This window comes from Caloenas nicobarica, chromosome 3, assembly GCF_036013445.1.
Source record: "Caloenas nicobarica isolate bCalNic1 chromosome 3, bCalNic1.hap1, whole genome shotgun sequence".
Classification (NCBI taxonomy): Eukaryota; Metazoa; Chordata; class Aves; order Columbiformes; family Columbidae; genus Caloenas; species Caloenas nicobarica.
In genome coordinates this window covers 82103140-82124202 of record NC_088247.1, presented here as the reverse complement: position 1 = coordinate 82124202, position 21063 = coordinate 82103140, and the positions used below count along the sequence as shown (strand labels likewise).

The following is a 21063-nucleotide window of genomic DNA, read 5'->3' as shown; positions in this document are numbered from 1 at the left end:
TCAGTTATAGATGAACACTAAGTCAGCAGTAAAAAATAAATGCATCAGTGCACTGATGAAACCCATTGTATAGCTGAGACATCAATGTGTGAAATAAAATAGCAGCCTGAACAGATCTTTTCAGATGTCTTCTGTCTGTTTTTTATCATTCAATTGGATTGCTGTTTCATACTACTTAAAAAAACCCACCACCACCAACAAAAAACAACCCGAAAAACCCCAAACCAAACCAAAAAACTTTTCTCATTCTACCTGAGTTTTGAGACTACATAGATATGTTTCTATAGTTTATGTCTGGGTTCATATTGGCTTTGGTTTCTTGCTGCTTATTTGGGCTGAAAAAATAATATTTCCACCTGAAAGACCTTCTATTTTAGTTAAAAAAATCAAAAATGCTCATTAGATTAGTATTTTTAAAAAGGCTGTGCACAGTGTCCAAAACCACCACATACCTCATGTTTGTATATTAAATATTTTCTTGCTGATTACATTAAGAAAGCAATCTGAATAAATTTTCCATTCCATGCATGAAAATATAATCAAAAGTGTTTGTTGCTGAAAAGCTTTCACCTGTTAGTTGCTTGAAAGCCTTTGTTTTGTCAGTAGGGAAACCAAGTAACAGTTAAGTGCTGAGCACCTCAATCATCTCAGGGAGACCATGAAAGATGAAGGCACTCATCGTTTTGCAGGATTTGGAGCCATCTTTCACAAAAGCTTTTATCCAGAGCACACTAAGCTTCTATTCAGGCATTGTTAGTCCCTTCACTCTCATTTTATTGCCATTCCTCGACGTGTACAGATATTTCTTTCAGAAGTACCTGCTAGCGAGAGAGGGTATTGTACATGATGCTTAAAAGTAAGAGTGTCATTCAGCTTCCTGAACCACCAGAAAAGGTTGAATGGCAAAACTGGTTTGTATATAACATCTTTCTACTTCCCTATAAAATCTAATAAATAAGGCAGTTGCAGTTTCTTTGTTGTCTTTGGGATTGAATGACTTTGCCATTTTGTGAAAACAAAAGTCAGAGCAGTAAAATAGAAATTTCACATATATCATTGAATCCCAGGCTACTTATGTATCTTCATAACGGTGCATCAGATAACCATGGGATCACTATTAAGTAGTAGCCTATTTAAATGCCTGGTGAAATCACAGAATATTTGAGGCAGGAAGAGACCTCTGAAGATCATCTAGTTGAACCACACTGCTCAAAGCAGTGATGAAATGGAGTTAACTAGGGCAGATTGCTCAGGGTTATGCCTGGTTAGGTGTTGAATATCTCCAAGGTTGGAGACTTAATAAGTTCTCTGAGCAATCTGTTCCAGTATTCAATTGTCTTTTAATTAAAAAAAAAAAAAAAAAAAAAAAAAAAAAAAGTTTTTTTTTTTTTTTTCTGGGATTCCTTTCTGGTAAAGACTGAGGCAAAGGAAGCATTGAGTACCTGAGGTTCTTATGTGTCCTTTGCCACAAAGTCCCTTGCTCTGTGAGCAGCAGTCTCACATTTTTACTTCTCTTCTCTTTGCTTCTGATACACTTGTAGAAACCCTTGTTGCCCTTCATGTTCCTTGCCAGATTCACTCTAGCTGGGCTTTCTAACCCTGTCCGTCTGTGCATGTATTTGTGTCACCTGAGTCTGTTTCCATCACTTGTTTGCTTGTTTGCTTCCCTTTTTACACCTGAGTTTCCACAGGAGATCCTTGTTCGCCCATGAACAGCACCAGCTTCGGGTCAGTGCTGCCACGGCTTCCCTCAACCATTTTTTTCTTGAGAGGATGTGAAGTTCAACAGGGCACCCGCGTTGCACTTCCAGAAGGTATCAGGGTGGTTAAAGCCTCCATGAGGAATGTGAATGTGAGGCTTCTTCCAGTTGCCTGCTTCCTGACCACATGGTCTGTAGCAGACACACCGTAACATCACCCACCTTTGTCTGCCTGCTGATCATGACCCATATGTTCTCCACTGGGTCCACATCCATCTAGGGCAGAACTCCACGCATTACCACTGCTCTCTCATGTAACAGGCAGTACCTCCTCCTCCCCTTCCAGCCTGTCCTTCCCAAAGAGCCCGCATCCACCCATAGCAGTACTCCCGCTGTGTGAGCCATCCCACCAGGTCTCCAGCATCCCAGTAAGTTGTAGCCCTGCAACCACAGGCAGATCTCTGATTCCTCTGCTTATTCCTCTTGCTGCACACATTGGTGTACAGGCACTTCAGAAAGGCACCCGGTCATGCTGATTTCCCAAGAAAGGTAGGAGAGTTTTCCCCTCAATGCTCTCTTGTAGGCACACCCTTACTTATGTGTGTGCACCTTTTGCTTGCCAACCTGGTCTGTCACTTCCTCACTTGGTTGTTGCTCATCCTTGCCCTCCACTGTTGGTCTTAGTTTAAGGAAAAGATGCTTTCCCCTCATTTTGTCTGAAATAACTTAAAATAATTATATTGCTATGTCTGTAAAAAAATATGAACAGTAGATTCGCAACTAAAATGTGTTATTTGAGAAGACTTTTCAATTTTAGTAATTTAAAATGGAATTACTGGATAATCATTTAAATAAAATTATACATTTTGAAAACTGTTTCTTAAAATAGCTTTCGAAGATCAATCAATGATCTGGTTATAGGAGATTTTGATGGGGTGGGGAAAGATAAGCGTGTGATAAACTTCTGGGAAACAAATGTTAAAAACATGGTTTTTGTGTTTGTGCACTTCTATATGTCAGCATGCACAGCTCTATAGGTTCCTTTAAAAAAAGCACCTAATTTTTTTATCGATTATCTTCATTATGATTTGAATTCAGCATAAAGTCACTACCTTGTTTTCTTCCTACCTCATTTTCTTCCTTCGTCCATGTATGAACTATTTTCAGTTGTGTGCACAAAAGACAATATAGATATATAACAATTCTCTGTCACACATCACTGAGGTGTTAAATGGTTATCAAGGCTCTCAGAAACAGAGTCCCACCCTGCTGAGCTCTCTGCAGTGAAGTTTTGAAGATACCGAGGATGAGGAAGCATGACCTAAATTTGAATAATGCATTTAAAATAGCATAGTGTTGTTTATGCATCTTTAAAAACTGTGACTGAGGTTCTTGCAGCACCAATGAATGCTGTGCTTTTCTCACAGTGTAGCTAACATGGAGCTGAGTTAAATTTTAAGAACTCTTCCATGTGTTGCAGAAGCGTGAGTACTCGTAATTTTTATTTAGCTAAACTGAAGTTTAAGTCTCACAACTTATAAATAAGTCTCACGACTTATTTATGTATACATTTCTCTCCTTGTCTTAGGCCTTTTGCCTAATATAATTTAGTTTCATGTCCTTAGTTTGTGTTTCGTGAGGAATATTAATTCTCCCATATTCAGTTTTTGTGCCTTTCTTAGATCAGTTGAATCACAGAATGGTTTGAGTTTGAAAGGACCTTTAAAGATCATCTAGTCTAACCCCCCTGCCATGGACATCTTTCACTAGACCAAAGCCCTGTCCATGTCTTTCACAGCTGTCTGCTCCCCATGTGGTCATCTTGATTCTGATTTTTTTTCAGTCCAGATGTTTAACCCCTTCCTGCATGGATCCCATTCCATAACTTCACTCATTCTTGTCCATCCTTCCCTTTTGCTTCACTACATCTTGGCTAGCCATAAATATTAATTCTTCCTGTCTCCTTTATAGTCAGATGAGGGAATGCTACCGTTGATTTTAATTTACCTTCTAGCAGCTAAATGAAAATATCTAGAGAAGTTGAATGTTTTAAGTGCCGATAGGTTTGTAGTCAATGTAACAAAACTACTGTGAAAGTTTTGAGTCTATAAGCCTTGCTATATGGCTGAAGTTCTGAAGTAAAGTTCACGTTAAGCACCTGTTAATTACATTAATTTAATTTTAGTGCTGGAGTCAGTGATTTGACAACTCCTGAGTTGGTATTATGTGAGTATTAACAAGGTTGAGAACTAATTATTGTTTTATGTATGTGCTTGGCAAGGATGCAAGAGAAAACGCAGCAAAAGCAGATTGCTACTGCTTCAGAGCAGGAGCCCTTGGGGTACCGTGCTGTCACCGGTGTCTACGTGTCACCTGCAGAGGGGCTGAGGTAGAACCATCCCGATGCGGAACTCTCGGTCAGGCAAGGAAGAAGGCTCACCCCGTGTTAACAGATTTCAATAACATGACTATGAGGAATATTTTGGCTTAGATGTTGAGCCCTTATCTATTAATAGACATAACGTGCTACATTTAGAATCTCAAATTCTCCTGTGGTGAATTCAGGGAAACAACTTATATTTTTGGTGGTATATTGGATACCTCAGGAAATTAAATGGAAACTCTGACATTAGTTTTAAACTCGAAAACTGAAGATTGAAGGAGAAATTCACATTGTAACTGCTCAGCAGTGGTAATTTCGTAAACAAGGAGTGATCTGGCTTGAAGGGCGAGGTGGCCCAATTGCAGAACAGGTTCAACTGGCTGGAAGCAGGGATGCCAGGGGGAGAAGGACTCCCTGTGGGGGAGTGAAGTTTCCCTCGCTGATAAGAAATGCCACAGCATTCGTTGTTTTGTAGAGGTGGATCCTGGACTGGGAGCACTCAGGGGTCACTTTTGGTAAACAGAGCTGGTGCTGGGGGATGAACAGACCACCAGGCACAGGGATTGGTTTGTGCCACACCTTTGCAGACTCCTTGTAGAACCGCTTACGGCAGTCAGATTTGTTCCAATGCATTGTTCATTAAGTCTTGTTATATTTAAGCACAAATGTGTCTTTAATTCACTTCAAGAGGTAAAATAACAATTCACCAACAAGATGAACCCAGTCTAGATTGTTTACTTCCTTGTATCTGGTATCAACGCTGTGTGGTCCTATATGCTGTGCACACAACATGCCTTTCTGGCTGCCGCTGCTGCTGTAAGGGGTGGCAGGATTCTGCTGGTAGCATGTTTGACGTGCAATTTCTGGGCTATTTACCCAGGCAAACAGGGCTACGCAGCATTTATCTAGTCACATATGCAGCAGCACAAGTGACAGGCTAAAGAATGTGCTTGTGATATGCTGCAGGAAATATCGAGGGAGAAGAAGGCCCTCTCTATCTAGTGTTTTTTTCGAGGTATGGTTTTGGTTTTTTTTTCTGGTTTTTGGTTTTTGTGGTTTTTTTTTTTTTTTTTGAGACTTACTGTCACTCTGCTGTTGCACAGTGTGGAATTGTGAGGAACCCAGTTCATTAGATTTGGGTTTATTAGAGCTTAGTCGTAGTGCCTTGAACAAAATAGAACCTTTGAGGGGAAAAAAATTATATCAAACTGCAGACAAACAGAAGAAAAAGATGGAAAGATTTTTTAACTGCAGTGATTCTATTTCTCAATGTAATTGCATTTCAAAATGTTGTATTAAAAGTATGCCTTCAGGAAATATAATCTCAAAATGGCAAAGAATAGTAGTTTTAATGTAAGAAGAAATTGCATAAATCGTATAACTTTAAATGCACTTAATTTTTATTTTAATGTCAATAATGCGCATGAAATCTTCAAAATTATTCTTAAAGTAATACAGTGCTGAAAGAAAATGTCAGAATTCTTGAGAAATGTCAATTTCTTCTATGATCTGGTCAGCTTTTAAGGAAAAATAAATTCAAGGAAGCTTTTTTCAAATGTAATTTCTAACATTATATTCTCATTTCCATATCTATTCCTTTCTATTTATAGTTCATCTGCAAAATTTAACTATTCTTTTGTCTGCTTCAGTGATCTCCATGTCCTTTTAAAGTTTGCCTGCCTCCCTACTTAGACATATTTATCTTCCATGTATTTACTGAACATACTTAAGCTATTTCACTATTGCTTTTCTCCCCCGACTCCTTCTGCGTGATAGTGCCTGCCCATATGCATCACAACTGTTCAGTAAAGCGGAAAGTCTCACTGCTGTTAAATACTGAATATTGATTTATCTTGTCAATTGAAGTATTTACCTGCTTTTATGTACAAAACATGATGGCTTTTCAGGGAAGGGATTCCTTTTCTTTATGCATTATACTACTGATGATGTTCACTTTTGTATTGACTAGAATTTAACTTTCTTATATTGACTAGTGTTTAACAGTATTGCTCACCTTTACCAGTATGAAGAATAAGTTGCCATGGATATGAGTGGTGTGTTTTGATGGCATCATCTTCTAGGATTATTGGTTTGAGGGCAATAATATTCAGTAGTGACAAACTAAGGGAATTATCACATTCTTCTGTCTGTTGGCACCTTGTTTAACTTTTTAATTTCTGTGGCTCTGAGGCTTAACAAAGGACAAAGTGCTGCTTTTAAGCTCTTGGTTGGCGATTACAGTTTTATGATCTGGTTTGGAATATTTAGTCATTGGAATGACTTGGTCTCTAGAATAAAGTCTAGATTCTGAAATTAAAATCTGTCACTCATGTTATTTCCTTGGTAGTAGTAACTCATTTCTCTATGTATGCTGTTGAACAAATTCTGATTCACACTTTCCAGTTGGTTGTTACAACTGCTTCAGGGGCTTTAGAGTACACACTGGGGATGCTCTGACAGGATAGTGAGCCTAACTGACATAACAAAGGAAAGGACATAAAGCAAACCATCACTGCCTCCTTTCTGGGACAAGGTGCAAACTGATCTCCTATTTCTAATGAGCCTTCTGTGTCTGGGCATTTGTTGCATGTTTTTTGTTTGGAAAGTACAGTTAAATGTGCGAGTGATTACTGCGTGAATTCATAAATGTAACTTAGAATCTAGAATGTTAAGCAAATGGTTTGATAAGAAGTCTAAAAACGTTATTCCAGCATTCCCAACCAAGCCCCTTTGCATTAAGTTTTATACAATCTTTTTTTTATAATACAGAATAAAATCACACTTAGATGCATCTGTGTGTACATATATACGTATATATGTATCTGTTCTGTATAAAAATACTGGGATAAAAGATTTATTCTGCAAAAGGAGGACCACAATTTGGTTCCATGTAGAAAAATTGCACAAAATTGATGGTATGTAGAGAGCAGAATTCAACATGAACTCTCCGGATGGAAAATTTCAAATATGCTGTTTGTGCAGAAGACCTGTTCCTACTGGTCCAAAAAGCACAGTGCTTCGTAAAGCCTGATGACATATTCATTAGCATTGCCAAGACAGGTCCACAACTACTTGAGTAAGGAGAATGGACTACTGCTTTGGGATGAATGTCAGAGTTGAAGGACCATAGGAATGTATGATATGAAAAATGGTGCTCCTGTTTCTATAAAATAACTTAAACAAAGCTATTTATATAACGTTTGTCCAGCACGGTTAAAAAAAATCTTCCCTCAGAAGGGAAGGTCATTTTGATTGACCTTAAAGGTAGATTATCAAATGTTACTTGTTGAAGAGCTAAACTTCATTTGAGAAAAGGGTCTTTAGTTACATTGTACCAAATTCAGTGACTCGAGTAAGAACTAGAAAGTAGATATGTGTCAGATTATTTCAGTTTAGCTAATATTGCTAATAATTTCAGAACAGTCACCCAAGATTGCCATAGAGATTGATGAATGCAGAAAGACAAGTAAGCAGCCTGTCTGCTTTTTCCAATAAAAACTAAACACGTATCTTTTACTTCACTTTCAGTGGTGTTTTAGAACTAATTTCTAAAGCCATGGCAAGGTTTAAGTTTACCTCTGGGAGTTTACAACTGTTTCCAAGGGCAAAAACAACTCGAAATGGAATCTGATCTTATCCTGGACCAAAAGTCTCTTCAATTCAGTTTATATTAGGCTGGAGTCAAGGGGTGTACTGCAGGTATTAATATGTTCAAGACAGTTTTCTTGAACTGAGTGGGTCATGGATGTCCTGATATCATGACTACCTATGCTAGATAAATAGCATTAAGAGGTTATTCCAGTTAATAATTTTATTACTTTTACCCATTTTTACTTAGAGGCCACTGCTGTCCTCAGTCTGAATTTCCAGAGTCTCAGACCTCTTTGGTCAGCATCTTTTTATGTTAACTCTGAACTTGCAACAGTGATTCTTATGAAAACAGATATATGAAATAATTGAGATAGGAATAGAAGCACCATGGTCAGTATATGGTGGATAATGCCTGTGTTTGTCAGCTTGTCCGAATTTGTCATTTTTTGTCATAGCAATCAGATGTGGGGTTTTGACAAAGGTCCTTGATGGTAGAAGACTTCCCTAGGTATCACTTTTAGAATCCATTTCCAAAGGGGAATTTTTTATCTTTAAATATAGATTTGTTTTAAAATAGGTTTCAAGAGTACAGTGCTGTTACCTGACCTATCTAGTGTGGATGTAGAATTTGAGGAGTTGTTGCCAAATGTTATGAGACAATGAATATTCTTCTAACTGTGGTTTTCAGTATTAGATCTTGAAGATTCTGTCTAATTGTCTTTAAGTATGATTATGTACCAAGGAATAAATTCTAATAAGAGTGTGTGTGAATACCATAAACTCAAATACAAATCTACACAGAATGGGATTGCATTTTTAAGTTTCAAAAAAGATAATTAAGGTGGATCTTTCCCTTGTCCTCCTTACTATTTCTCCCTTTCTGCTTTGTCTAACACATAAAAGCCATTTCAAACAATTTCTGTGTATGAGTTAATCCTCATGATCTTCTTGAGATACAATGTAGTGGAACAAGATGTGGTAAGATAAAGATAACAGTAAACAAGTCTCTAAACGTGCTCCTTCAGAATAATGAACTTCTCGGTCGCGTTTAATATACTAAATACATTTGAGACATCTGACATGCAAGATGTGAAGTTAGTCATCAGGGGAGACCACAGAGAAATGATTCAGTGTTCTGGATTTGTAGATGGCATGCAACCTCTTAAACTTCATTTCTGGAACTTTAGAAATTGTTCAGCTGTTGATAGGAAAAGAGGAGTTATGCTGTGACAGTCATGAAGTATTTAATATTTAGAAGCCCAGTGCCTAGAAATACTAGAATTTATTCCCAAAATATAAAAGGAAATGCCTTCCCTGACTACAATAGGCTTTGATTCATGCCTCTGGTTAAAGGAGACATAAGACAGGGAAAAAAATGTCATGACTCTGCGGCTTTCTGGAGCTGACAGAAACTCCAGTCTGTTGAAAATCTGTTTGCTTTAATTTTATCTAGCATTAAAATGCTCCAACACATCAGAAGTATTTAGAAAGTCGTTTAGTTAATGGTGGTTTCCTTACTTGTGCCTGAGATTCTGCTGCCACGGAAAGTTAAAGTGACTTGCCAAAGGTGGGTTGGTGGTAAACTGGAGAAGAAAACCAAAGATTCCGAAGTCCTAGTCAAGTGATTCACCTGCGAAGTGCAACTTGCTCCAGTTTTTCCAAACGAGGGAGGAATCTTATCACTGTTGATGTGTCAGGTTTTATCCCACCTTGTTTGAAACAGTTCATCAGAATAGAATTATGTTTTACTGTATTCGTACATGTTATCTGCAGCCCCTTCATTTTGCCTGGGTAAAGAGAAGATATGTAGTGTATTTATTCTCTTCAGCCAGAAGTAGGAATCTATGTTTTTTGCTTGGAAGAGGTAGGTGCATGCAGGTTACCTCTATTTATTATATCTTAATTTATTAGTCTAGATCTCCCTTTCAGGGTAATCCCTCTGTGTAGGGACATGTGATTTTTCCAGCAAGTATCCCATTTCTTCTAGCAATTATTAATCTCTAACGTATTTGGAGTGTGAGATGGGTCCTTCTAAGTGCTCTCTGGCACAGATACAGGGTTATCTGAAGTAGCACTTTTGTTGTTAAACCCTGTTACTCACCATCCATTACACTGGTAAAACAGATAAACTGGTGATGGAAAAAATGCTCTTCAAAAAGAGCTGGGATTTTTCAAGTGAGAGATGACTTTATTACGATCAAGCTTCTCTGTTCTGAGAGTAACTCTCTATGAAACTTGTGATCCAAAGTTTCTAAAACCCATGTTCAAGCTACCAGTTTGATACAACTGGATCTAGTACTGAGATTCTGACTCTTAGCATAGTGTTTTCTATAACTTTTTCTTGATTCTGAAGCTGAATCAGTATGATACACACCCCCAAAGTTATGTGTTTTCTCTGTAATACTAGTTGAGTAGCTTTTAGAAACTGCTGCAATCTGCTGTTCACTGTCCAGCCATATAGCATTAATATACATGCAGTGAACTGGGTGTATGTCCTATATATTTATTTGTAGGGCTCTTAGGTGAGAAAAAAAATAATCTAATTGAAAAAAATGGAAATAATAGCCTATGTGGTGTTATAGGTTTGTTGACATAGTTCTGCATGCCGAATTCTTCCAAAAATATACTGACAGAAGCAAACCTGCACTATTTCTGTGAATTAGAATAAAGAAGCACTTTTTCTGGTGAAATTCAGTATTAATTAAATGTTTTCAGTTAACTTTGTCCAAAGAAGGCACAGTAAGAAATACATCAGGTGACACTGTAGAGTAGTGGTAGAAATGGAAGGTTACTAGGAGATCTCCAGTTTAGCCAATGTATGAGGTGGAGAAAAAAGTTATATTGTGTGACATGTTGGTGCATCAAACCACTAGCTCAAATTTAGCAGTCCCTGGGAGAAAAGGGAATAACTTATTTGCATAAATCACTGTCCACAAAATGCACTATATGATATCTTCAAGATTTTCCGTTCAATATTGTATGGTTTTATGTGTTAGGGATTAGCATTTATCTATTTTTTATCTATGGATCACTGACAGTTGTGGCTTCCAAAGAAGCCACATGTTTACAAGCTAATCACAGAAGTTCAAAGTATGCTTTTAAGTTATACTTGTTTCAAAAAGAAGTCAAGTAAATTCTGTTTCGGCAGGCCATTTAGTTTATGTTTGTTTGGTTGGTTTTTTCTCTCAGAATTTTTAATTCTGAATCTGTATTTCTTCCTTGGATACTCTCTCTTCCAAAAAGAATGTTGTAAAGTAGCTTTGTAGAGAATTCTTTGCTATGCAGTAGTTATCAATATCTGAGCTGCCAATGACTTAACTGATTTTGCCCATTCTATGTGATTTCAGTGAACTTTACGTGAAGATTGTGCCTTCTGATTTTTTCTTCTGCTTTGAGAGAATGTGTCTAAGAAGGGATTTATTTTCATCAACTTTATTATCAGATAGGTCAGCACTACTGAAAGGTAGTTACCGCTTCTTTTATAGTAACCTGGCTGTATCGCTGTAAGTGCACGTTCACTCGTTGTCCCCAGGACAATGTGTCTCTGGGTATTGATATCCAGAATTTGGTGTAACTGCTCAAAATGAGCAAGATATAGAAATGAAAAGCAAAAGAACTACTTGTATGATTTGTAATAAACTGCCGGTTTTGTTGATTAAGCATTTCAGATTCATAAGTAACATAAGAACATGCCTAAAGTTATAATTCCAAAACCAAAAAGTGTGCAGAATCTTTCATATTGATGCAAGTTAACTGGTGAACATGCAGTGTTGATGGCAGGGACAAGCCCCGTGGCACTGTTCATCTAATCAGAAAAAACTCAGGTCTCAAAGTAATTCCACGGAACTGGAATCAATTTTCAAATAAATTCAAAATAACCTAAATTATTCTTGACAAATGTTTGCCCTCCACTTAATTAGTGTAAATACAGGCTGCTGGTGTATATAGTACCACCTTTGTTTTACAACCAATTTGCAACATTACCTATTTGCTATATCTGATACAGTACAGATAAATAGTGCAATTAAATTTGAATCTTAATTAGAAATTCACAAATTGATAATTACAAATGCACACATAAGAGTGATGACACATAATGCTTCAATATAGTTTTATGCTACATGCAAAACCAGGACATCTTTGGCTCTCCACAAGGTTTCTGTTTGAAGGCAGAGTATGAACTATTTGCTCATACCAGTGACTTCATACTGCAGAAGGGAAGGAACATGAGCCAGATGTGCCAGCGTCATAGGTATATGTAGTAAATTAGGCTCTTCAAACAATCTTGATTGTATCCATTTAATATGGTTGGCAGCTTTTATGTTGATTTGTCATTTGATTTTATGTTGTCGTATCGTTACTTCAGCAAATGGAGGTTCTGAAAAGGATGAAACCTGTCATCTTGTATTCTTTTCATTAAGTTATTATCTAATTTAATGTTCATCAGAGAGTACTTAGGGCAGTCCCCTGTATTGGTAGACCAGAGAAGCAATATTGCTGGCTTAGAGGAACTTCTCCTGTTGGTTTTTTTTTTTTTCAGCAAGCTCAGATACTTCATGCATGACTGTCACTAACAGTACGGTTTAACCTTGCATGCTTTAAGCCATCTTTCAGCGTTGTAATTTAGTAAAAAATCTAAATGTACTCTTCTGGACTTGTGAATGTTTTAAACTTTGTTTTGATCCCAAGTAGGAATGAAGAATTGAAATAACCCCATTCTGTACAAAATGGGAAATGCTAAAATCTTTGATATAGAGATGTCAAACCATCTCATTTCTACACACTTGATTTAGAAAAAAGAGTTGTCAGCACTCCTGACCTGAAATGATTTGCTTTAGTTTGGTGAGCAACACTGAAATATTTTATCTGGCAATCAGTTTGTCTGTATCTGTGCTTGTCAGTGCAACCTCCCGGGATTTGTAGTTCGTCGATTTTGTGCTCTTTGCTTCTCTGTGACGCAGCTTGAGTAGCTGGAAAAAGCCCCCTGGTTCACTGAGTTGGGCAGCTCTCAGGTGGCACTGTGATGATTCAATTAAAGAAGGATATTGCAGCGATTGTTGTCGTGTAGTCCAGGCAAAGAGCAGCTCACATGGGAAGACATAGAGGCTGAGGCTCCTAAAGTGTAACTCTAATGGAGTAGTTTAGCCATTCATGTAAATATACAGGGCTTTTTTGCATGAATGAACCACAGCAAAATACTTTCCTACAAATTTTCTGCATCCTGCAATTGCAAGCTTGCTAGCTGATGGAGGTCTTAACAGACAATTTGCAGTATAATTGACAGTGTGTGAGACAGAGCATATGTAGTACAATGGAGTTTCAAGAGAGAAGTACTGTTGAAATCAAGAGGAATAATTAATTATCAGTAGAATCCTAACAAGATTAGAATATATCTGTCTGTTCTGTATAGTTAGCATGTGTTAGAAAACAGAAAAATTGGCCATTACTTTGTGAGGAACCTTGCAGCTTTCTCCTTCTCTGCTGGGTTTGTTCAGCCCATGTTGCTTCATGTAGGTCTCTGCACAGGGCTGGCCAAGGGAAGCCTCCTGCAACCTGCTGACCAGCTGTGCTGAAGACCTCAGACTCTGTAACACGTTGAGGTAGGAAGGGGAAAAAAATGTCTTGGGAAACTTGTTGTATAGTGTAAGAAATTATCACATCTTGTAACTACTTGTAGTTAGTTAACAAGTTTGGATGAGGTTTGTAGTTAGTTCCACTGGGTTATTCCACTCCTGCATTTGGGTAAAATGAAGAAAGATTTTAGCAGAATTAACAAAACTGTAGTGTGGATGGACCCCAGTACACTCAACGTAGGAGCGATCCCCTGGGCTGAGGTATGATAACTGAGGACAAAATTATGCTTAGTTCCATTGTAGTATCCCTGGATATGCTTTTAATTCCTTGGCTCTGAAATTTGTTTTAGTAACAGAAATTGAATTGAGAAATCTGTAAATGTGTAAGCAGGTCAAGGCTTCAAGCTTTTACCATGTATATCTTGGATTTTAGTTAGTTCCAGACCACTACTTTCTTTTTCTGGTCTTGGTATTCTTATATCTAGTGACCATCTTTAATATAATTGATTTAGGCTTACTTTTAAGGGAAGAAAAAACTCTCGTCCTGCACTGACAAACTTTTTGAGCTTTCAACTTTTCTAGTCTTTGAATTAATTAAAAAATCCCACTTCTTAAGCAGAGATGCTGAATTATGGGGCAAGGGGATATTTTTTGCAAGATGTGTGGTTGATTAGCAATGAAATTTGTATTTATATTTAGAAATGTAAAAATCAGGATCTTCCCAAACCACCTGGCACTGAAATCTAAGGAAGCACAAAAATTCTGCTCCTCGGAGTTGTATTCATTTCACCTGCCTGTAAGTAGCTAAAGGATACTAGTCCTGGTTTATTGTCAAGAATTCCACTGTCAATAATGGAGAAAGTCAGATAACCTTTGGGTAGTGACTGATAATTAAGGATAGAAGAGGTGAATTGTACCCCATATGGCAGAAACCTCTTATGATCATATCAAAGAAGAAGAGAAGCCTAATAAGCACAGTCCCTCAGTGGACTTTTAGCAATACACAACTGAGAACAACCACCTTCACTTCCTATTTGATAACTTTTCCTCTCTCTTCCCCATGGGCAGATGCTCTGGACTCTGTGGACTTGCTATGGACTCTATGGGTTCTTCCCCTGGGGTGAGATACATGTCTCCATGCCCAGCTCCCGGTGTGTTTGGAGCAGACGCAGAGGTCATTATTGGGCAATGGTTCCTGTATCCTGTTGCCTTTCTATTACAGGATATCACTATCCTCTTTCTCTTCGCTTCGTATAAGATGCATTGTCACTGTTTTCACAGAGTTAGTGTTTGAAATAGAGTCCTGACATGTCAAGATGAAGACTGCAAATTATCTTCACAAGGAGATGAGTCAAGTTTTAAATATAAATATTTTAAGTTTGGTCTGAGTTGCCTATGGGTCAGAATGTTAGTGAGTTTTTGTCAGGGTTAGAATTGCCTCACTGGTAAACAAATGGCACATTTTTTTAAGTATACATTTGTTTAGAAATGCTCCTGTACAATCCTTGCTGCACTATGAACTTCCTTCTAGCTATGTTTTCCCTGTTAATTGTATATAATGATGACTGAAAAGCTAAAAGATCTGCTTATACAACTTCCTTTTCTCAAGCACATTAGCTTCATTTGCAGAGTGATCAAGAGGCAGTTTTGTTTGTAGATTTGTTTTCTCTGAGTTCTTTTCAGAGGCTTAGGGCTAAAATGATTCCATTGCATGATCAGAGCCCATCAGGTTCAGCCGGGTAAGCACATAAGAACTGTGAAGGCCTAATTCTGAGGTGAAGTGAAGGAGCTTATATTTCAGTTTCGAGCATCAGGTCAGCTGACTCAGAAGCAAACAATGATCCATCAGGCAGGAAAATTATTGTATTGGGAAGCAGCTTGTGTTTCCCAGATTAGACTTCTTGAGCAAAATTAGATGAAGATTTTCTTTCATCATTCTAATTAAACTATTCTGCCTTTTTCATTGTTTTAGGTCATTGTTGATAAATGACAGAGATGTGGCTTGAGTGCTGCTTCTCAAATATGATTAAATGAGATGTTTTTTCAGTGGAAGAGATTATGCATTTGCTGAATTTATAGCAGCTAAGATAGAAATAGGGACAATATATATTGAAAGTTAAACTGTGCACCTGCATATTTTGGATTAGATGATTCTGAATCTTTAATTGAAACTTTTTTTAAAATTTTGCCTTTCATTTTCTTGAGTTCTTGTGTTTAAGATTTTAGATGACCACAAAACAAGTGACCTTTTAGATTTCTGTGCAAAAAGGGACAAGACAAATAAGAATTTTATAGTCTAACAGATAGCATACAGAATTGCAGGTCAGCTGTGACTAATTAGGAGTCTGCTGCTGTGTTGTATCTTGTTTCAGAATATTCCCGCTCATGCAGTAATCTTTGAACACTGAATTAACCAGGCAGTACTCAGTGACGCTGCCTGGAGTATGAGCTGCCTTTTGCACAGTGGGTGTTTGCTCCTGACACGGAACAGTAATCTGACCGAGACATGCAGGGGAAGGTGTAATTTTGCAGTGCAGACATCCTGGAGCTTACTTTGCTGATCAAAACCAGAGAACTCCCCCAGAGCTACAGTCCCTATCAGAGTTAGGCTTGGTACCATTTAGATTAAATCTTGTCCATGAAGCAAGTTTAGGAAAGCGTATGTGTCAGTTAACAATTTATTCCGTATACCCTCCAAAGAAGGATTACTGACAGCACTAGCAATGCCGGGTGTGAAACACTCATGTGTGTTCCTGAGAAACAGATAACTGCATATCGCTACCAGCAACATTATGTTCCAGGATTGTGTCCTACATTTGTAGTAATCCTTATTATAATGCAAATACACCGTTATCGTGTTGCCTTCTAAATTGTCTTCTAAATTGCCTTCCAAATCTAACACGCATTATTATACACTCTGAAGTTCTAGCAATATTCTTATAATTTAGGATGCATATGTGGAATTTATCATCAAATTTACTTCTGTTCATTTCCATAGAAGGCCCATGCACCTATGGTAATAATTTACCTTATTGTAAATAAACTCTCAATAAGAGAGTTTGCCAACTGAATTTAGAAGGAGTTGAAATGAACCTTGACTGACTATACTGATAGTAAGTGTAGGGACAGATGCCTTTTCATAGACAACAGTTTGTGTGCTTGACAATTTCTTCAGAACACTATTAATAGCCTTTTCTGTTTAAATAATTAAATTCCCTGTCAGATGAAAGTAATTCCAATGAACATTTGTTTGTTTCTTCTGTTGCATTTGTATATTCCTTAATTCTGAGCAATAGACTCAGTGTTCCACATCTGGCCGTGTGCTGTACTAACAATATCCACTTCTTGTGTGTACTTTCTGTTTTGGACTATGCCACTGGATCTGTGTTCCTTGGGTTGTTAATGTCTGATCCATAAGAACACAGAGCACATGAAACTCTAGGAACTCTCTGTATAAACAAGTTTTTCATGAGCAGATGAACTAATTGATTTGTTTTCCTTTTTGGTATGGATTTTTGTTCTGTTTCACTATGTATACCACTGGTGACCCCAGCTGCTTTTCCTGGTTCTAGGCAACTCCCGCATTGGGCCAATTAATTCACAGCTGCAGCTAATGCTGATTTGGGTCATCTGACTTCTGTGGAAAAAAGGTGTATAAAAGAACTTTGTCTGTTCATCTCTTTTCTTAACACAACCCAGACAAAAACTTTTCATGAATTCTTTGGGGAGATATTGGGGGAACAGAGGTGAGATAGAATTTTTTTTTTTAAGATGTGACTAATAAAATAATATGAACTACTTTGTCGAACAGAGTTTTTCATATGGAGTATGTTGGTGATTTAAGAAAAAATCGGGAATAGTTGTAATTCATTTTATCACAATACCATTGAATATTTTGAAAAGTTAACTCCCATCTTTCTTATTTGACTATTTATCTAATGTGTTAACTGAAATTATGAAATATTTGAGAATAAAACCAGCCAATCTAAATATTCTTTGCATTTTCAAGTAACCAGGCTTGCTGTTCATAGTTCACATGAAAGTGAACCTTTGGGTCGAGCATAATTTATAAAATGTATGGGGCAAATTAGCCTAAAAAATTGAGTTGGAAAAAAATAGCTGATGTAAAAATATGAAAAAAATACAGCAAATTGATTTTGAACATGTTTTCTACTAATTCCATTACCTACAAAAAAATCTTACCTTTCTGGCTCTGCTGTCTCCAGGGATGCAAGGTTGCATCATGTTGTACTTTATTTCCTCTTAAAATAAAAGAAGGAATTTTTGCTTTGAACTTAAAATCTCTATTTTTGTTTTCAACGGTGTTTTTGAGAACTGTATCAGTCTCCTGGAAGGCTGTATGAGTCTATTTTGCTTTTGTATGTGGTACAATACCAGAAATACAATCAAACATGAAGTTCTATATCCAGCAATGGTTTTTAACTTTTTCTTTTAACTACTTTTATCTACTTTAACTAAACCTCTTCTGCCTTGCTATTTCTTTCTCAAGAGACTTTGAGCACTTACTTTTTATTTACTGTTGTCCAGTTTTTTAGCCTGTTCAGTAAAAATATATAAATTAGAAATTTAAAAAGAAATAACAAGAGTGGACTTGTCATTCTGAGAGATTGATCTAGGATTTCTTGGATAATTCATTTTAGGAAATATTTCTGGATTTGTTATTCATTTTTTTTTTTCTCTGTTTTCAGATGGAAGATGTCATAGCCCGCATGCAAGATGAGAAAAATGGGATTCCTATTCGTACAGTCAAAAGTTTTCTTTCCAAGATCCCCAGTGTCTTTTCTGGTAAGAGTCAAAGTGAATTTCATACTATTTAAAATTTCCACTTTACCTTATGTAAAGGGATGCTGAAGTGGCAAACACTTTTACCTGAGTGCTATGAGGAATTCATAGTCATCTGTTCTGGAGGAGACTTTGACTGTTCCTTGAATACTTTAATTATAGAATTTTTGATATGTCTCTCTCATGTTGGAGTGGGCTTATACAGAGATGGTTTCGTCCTGTAAATTAAGAGAAGGGAGTGCTTAATTTGCTACAGAAAGTCACTTATCTGAAGATGACAATATTTTTATTGCGGAGTTTCTGCATTTCAGATCTGATTTTTAGCCTGTTTCATGGCAAGTGTAATGAGTTTAGTGTACAGGCCAGTTCATGAAGATAAGGACTGCCATTACAGCAGCACAAAAGGAAAATTATCACTGCGCTCTCCAACAAATACTGAATTGTGGCTGTAGACATTTATGACAACATTTATGATCTGCTTTTGTAGCTGACTGCCTGTGCCCAAGAAGCTAAGACTGAAATGTCTGTGGTGATTTGCAAAAGAGCTGCAAACTTTATAACTAATCCAAGTCAGTATTGCTATATGAAAAAAATCTGTCCATCTATTAATTGACTAGTATACTATATTTATTCATTTATTTACGTATTTTATATACATTTATGCATTTATATGTGGATATGTATCTTTTTGTGCTACCAATCAATGTGAAGTTCCTTTGAAATAAGTGCCATTGTTTAACCTACTTTTTCCATACTCTGGTCAGCTCTGTAAACGGTTGCAATTTCTGTAATGAAAAAGGTAATCCTTACATAGAACGTATTTACAGAAGTTTGTACTGTCCAGAACAGCAAGAAGTATTCTATAGTTTAATTTTCAACCTTAGGAATGTTTTTGCTAGACAATTAGTCTGGCACAAAGAAGGAAAGAATCTTAAGCATGAACAAAATGTTTTAATGATTTTAGAAACTATTTGTACAAAAACTAACCTCTGAAGAATGGACCTTTATCTCCTATAAGTTAGTACAGTGTGGCATCCTATTAAATGATCCATACTAATTGTTATTCTCTGGCTTACCTTGTGTGCTATGGCTTTCAAATTAGAATAGATGTACATTAGTAGACAGCAGTCACTTTTGTATACAACCTGAGGCATTAACTTTATCAGCTGCAAGGGGAAAGAAAAAGCATAGCAGTGTTCATTTTTTTCCTCTTTGCAGATTTTCTCCCTCAAATACCAGGGCAGTAATTTTTACTACACATGACTAAAAAAACTCACCAGAACAGCATAACTGTCATTTTAGTTCTACTAATCAACTTTCCTGTCAGTTCTCTATCCTGGATGGAATCTGAACTCTTCAAACTTTTGTGTTGAGAGTAGTGGGTTTCCTTTAATGTCCTAGGAGTTTGTGTACATGTAGCAAATGAATCTCAGCTTGAACTCAAACCATTGATTGCTAGGAAACATGAGAGTATTTTTCTCTAAGGACCATGAAGATAATAATGAAAAAATAAGTGCACATACTTCCTTTAAAGCATAAAGCAGTGGCTGATGGCTTGTAGTACTCTTATTACCCACAAAAGCATTCATATGAAAATGATCAAATAATGAGCAGATTCTCTCCAGTTAAAAAATACATATGTATGTCTATATGCTCATATATATATATATCTCTATCTCTGTGTGTATGCATAAAGGCATGTATTATATACCCAGCCATCAGCCCAGGATTATATCCCATAAAGACTGGAACTTGGCAATTGTTTGTTTGTGAGGAGATGCAAAATGAGTAGGTCTACCACAATTAAGTCATGTTCCTGCAAGTACTTGGAGAAGACCTGGAAGAGTCCTTTAGACAACTTGTAAAAAATTAAAGCTGTCCATAAATTGTCTGTAAGAAAAGGGTCTTATGGGCTAGCATTTTAATTATATTGTTATCAAAGCAAGAGAGGTATTTTGATTTTTATTTCACAGTATTGCTTTTGAAAACAGCAAGTAAAAACCTAGTTGAAAAAGCAGTCATTTTTTAACGCAGAATTACTGACCATATCTATTTAACGATGACTATAGTAGCAAAATCAGCCCAGGGAATGGTATCTGAATTTAACCTTTTAATAGAATGTCGTGATTATAATAAATAGAATGATGTGTTTATATTGTTTACTGAATCACTCCTTAAGTGTTTTATCAAGTAAAATATCCACACAGTGAAACATTTCAAACAGAAATCATTTTCTATGGGCTGTACACATTGTTGTGCTTCATAAAAACACAAAAATAATGGTAAGTTAAAGATTATTTCACCATGTGAAATTTTGAAAAAGGGATGAATTATATTGCTTTATATTTCATATATTCATAGAGAGAAAATAAGTTGCTTGATCTTTATATTTATGTTCATTTTTGTGAGCAAACTGCTTGAATTCAAACACACCATTTTTGTTCAATTTCTTTCTTGAAAACTTTCAAAAGTAAATCATTTCATTCTCTTTACCAGATTAAAATATGCTCAAAAAGAGTTTGCAAGCTATTTGATGAAAAAGAATACTAACCCCTAGATGTGTGCCAATCACTATTCATATTTTTATCCACATTTAAGAGGCTCTCAGATTGACTTAATGTAGCAAGTTTATATTTGGTGTAAATTCACTAGAGCTAGCGAATCGCAGACTAATTAGTGTAACAGCATTCCAGTCACCTACAAGCAGGAGGTGAAATGGATTGTGAAAACAACCCCAGTCCTTGACTGAGTGCCAATATATTGTATATGCCAAGATAAAAATCTCTGAAAACAAGGGGATAAAAACAAAGCTGTTAGCACCTGTCCTGATTCTATAACTCATTCGTTGGTGCAGAGAGGCTTTTCCTAGCTTTATAGCATTAATGATTTAATGATACTCATTTGAGTGCTTTTGATAAAGAACTCTATGGTGCACAACTTAGTATATTACAAAGTCTTTAACAGGAATGCTGGGACTTGTTATAGATACAAATAAACAATTATTGGAGGGGGA

The 21063-nt window shown here is 36.7% G+C and overlaps 1 protein-coding gene across 7 annotated transcripts in view; it reads left to right on the top strand.

The window, feature by feature from the left end:
- RGS7 (regulator of G protein signaling 7) overlaps positions 1 to 21063 on the top strand; it is a 246637-nt gene that overhangs the window by 82489 nt on the left and 143085 nt on the right. For all 7 annotated transcript variants that reach the window (XM_065630609.1, XM_065630605.1, XM_065630608.1 and 4 more), the window contains exon 2: positions 17957 to 18053. In XM_065630609.1, coding sequence (XP_065486681.1) covers positions 17957 to 18053 — 97 coding nt within the window. The remainder of the gene's footprint in view (positions 1 to 17956; positions 18054 to 21063) is intronic.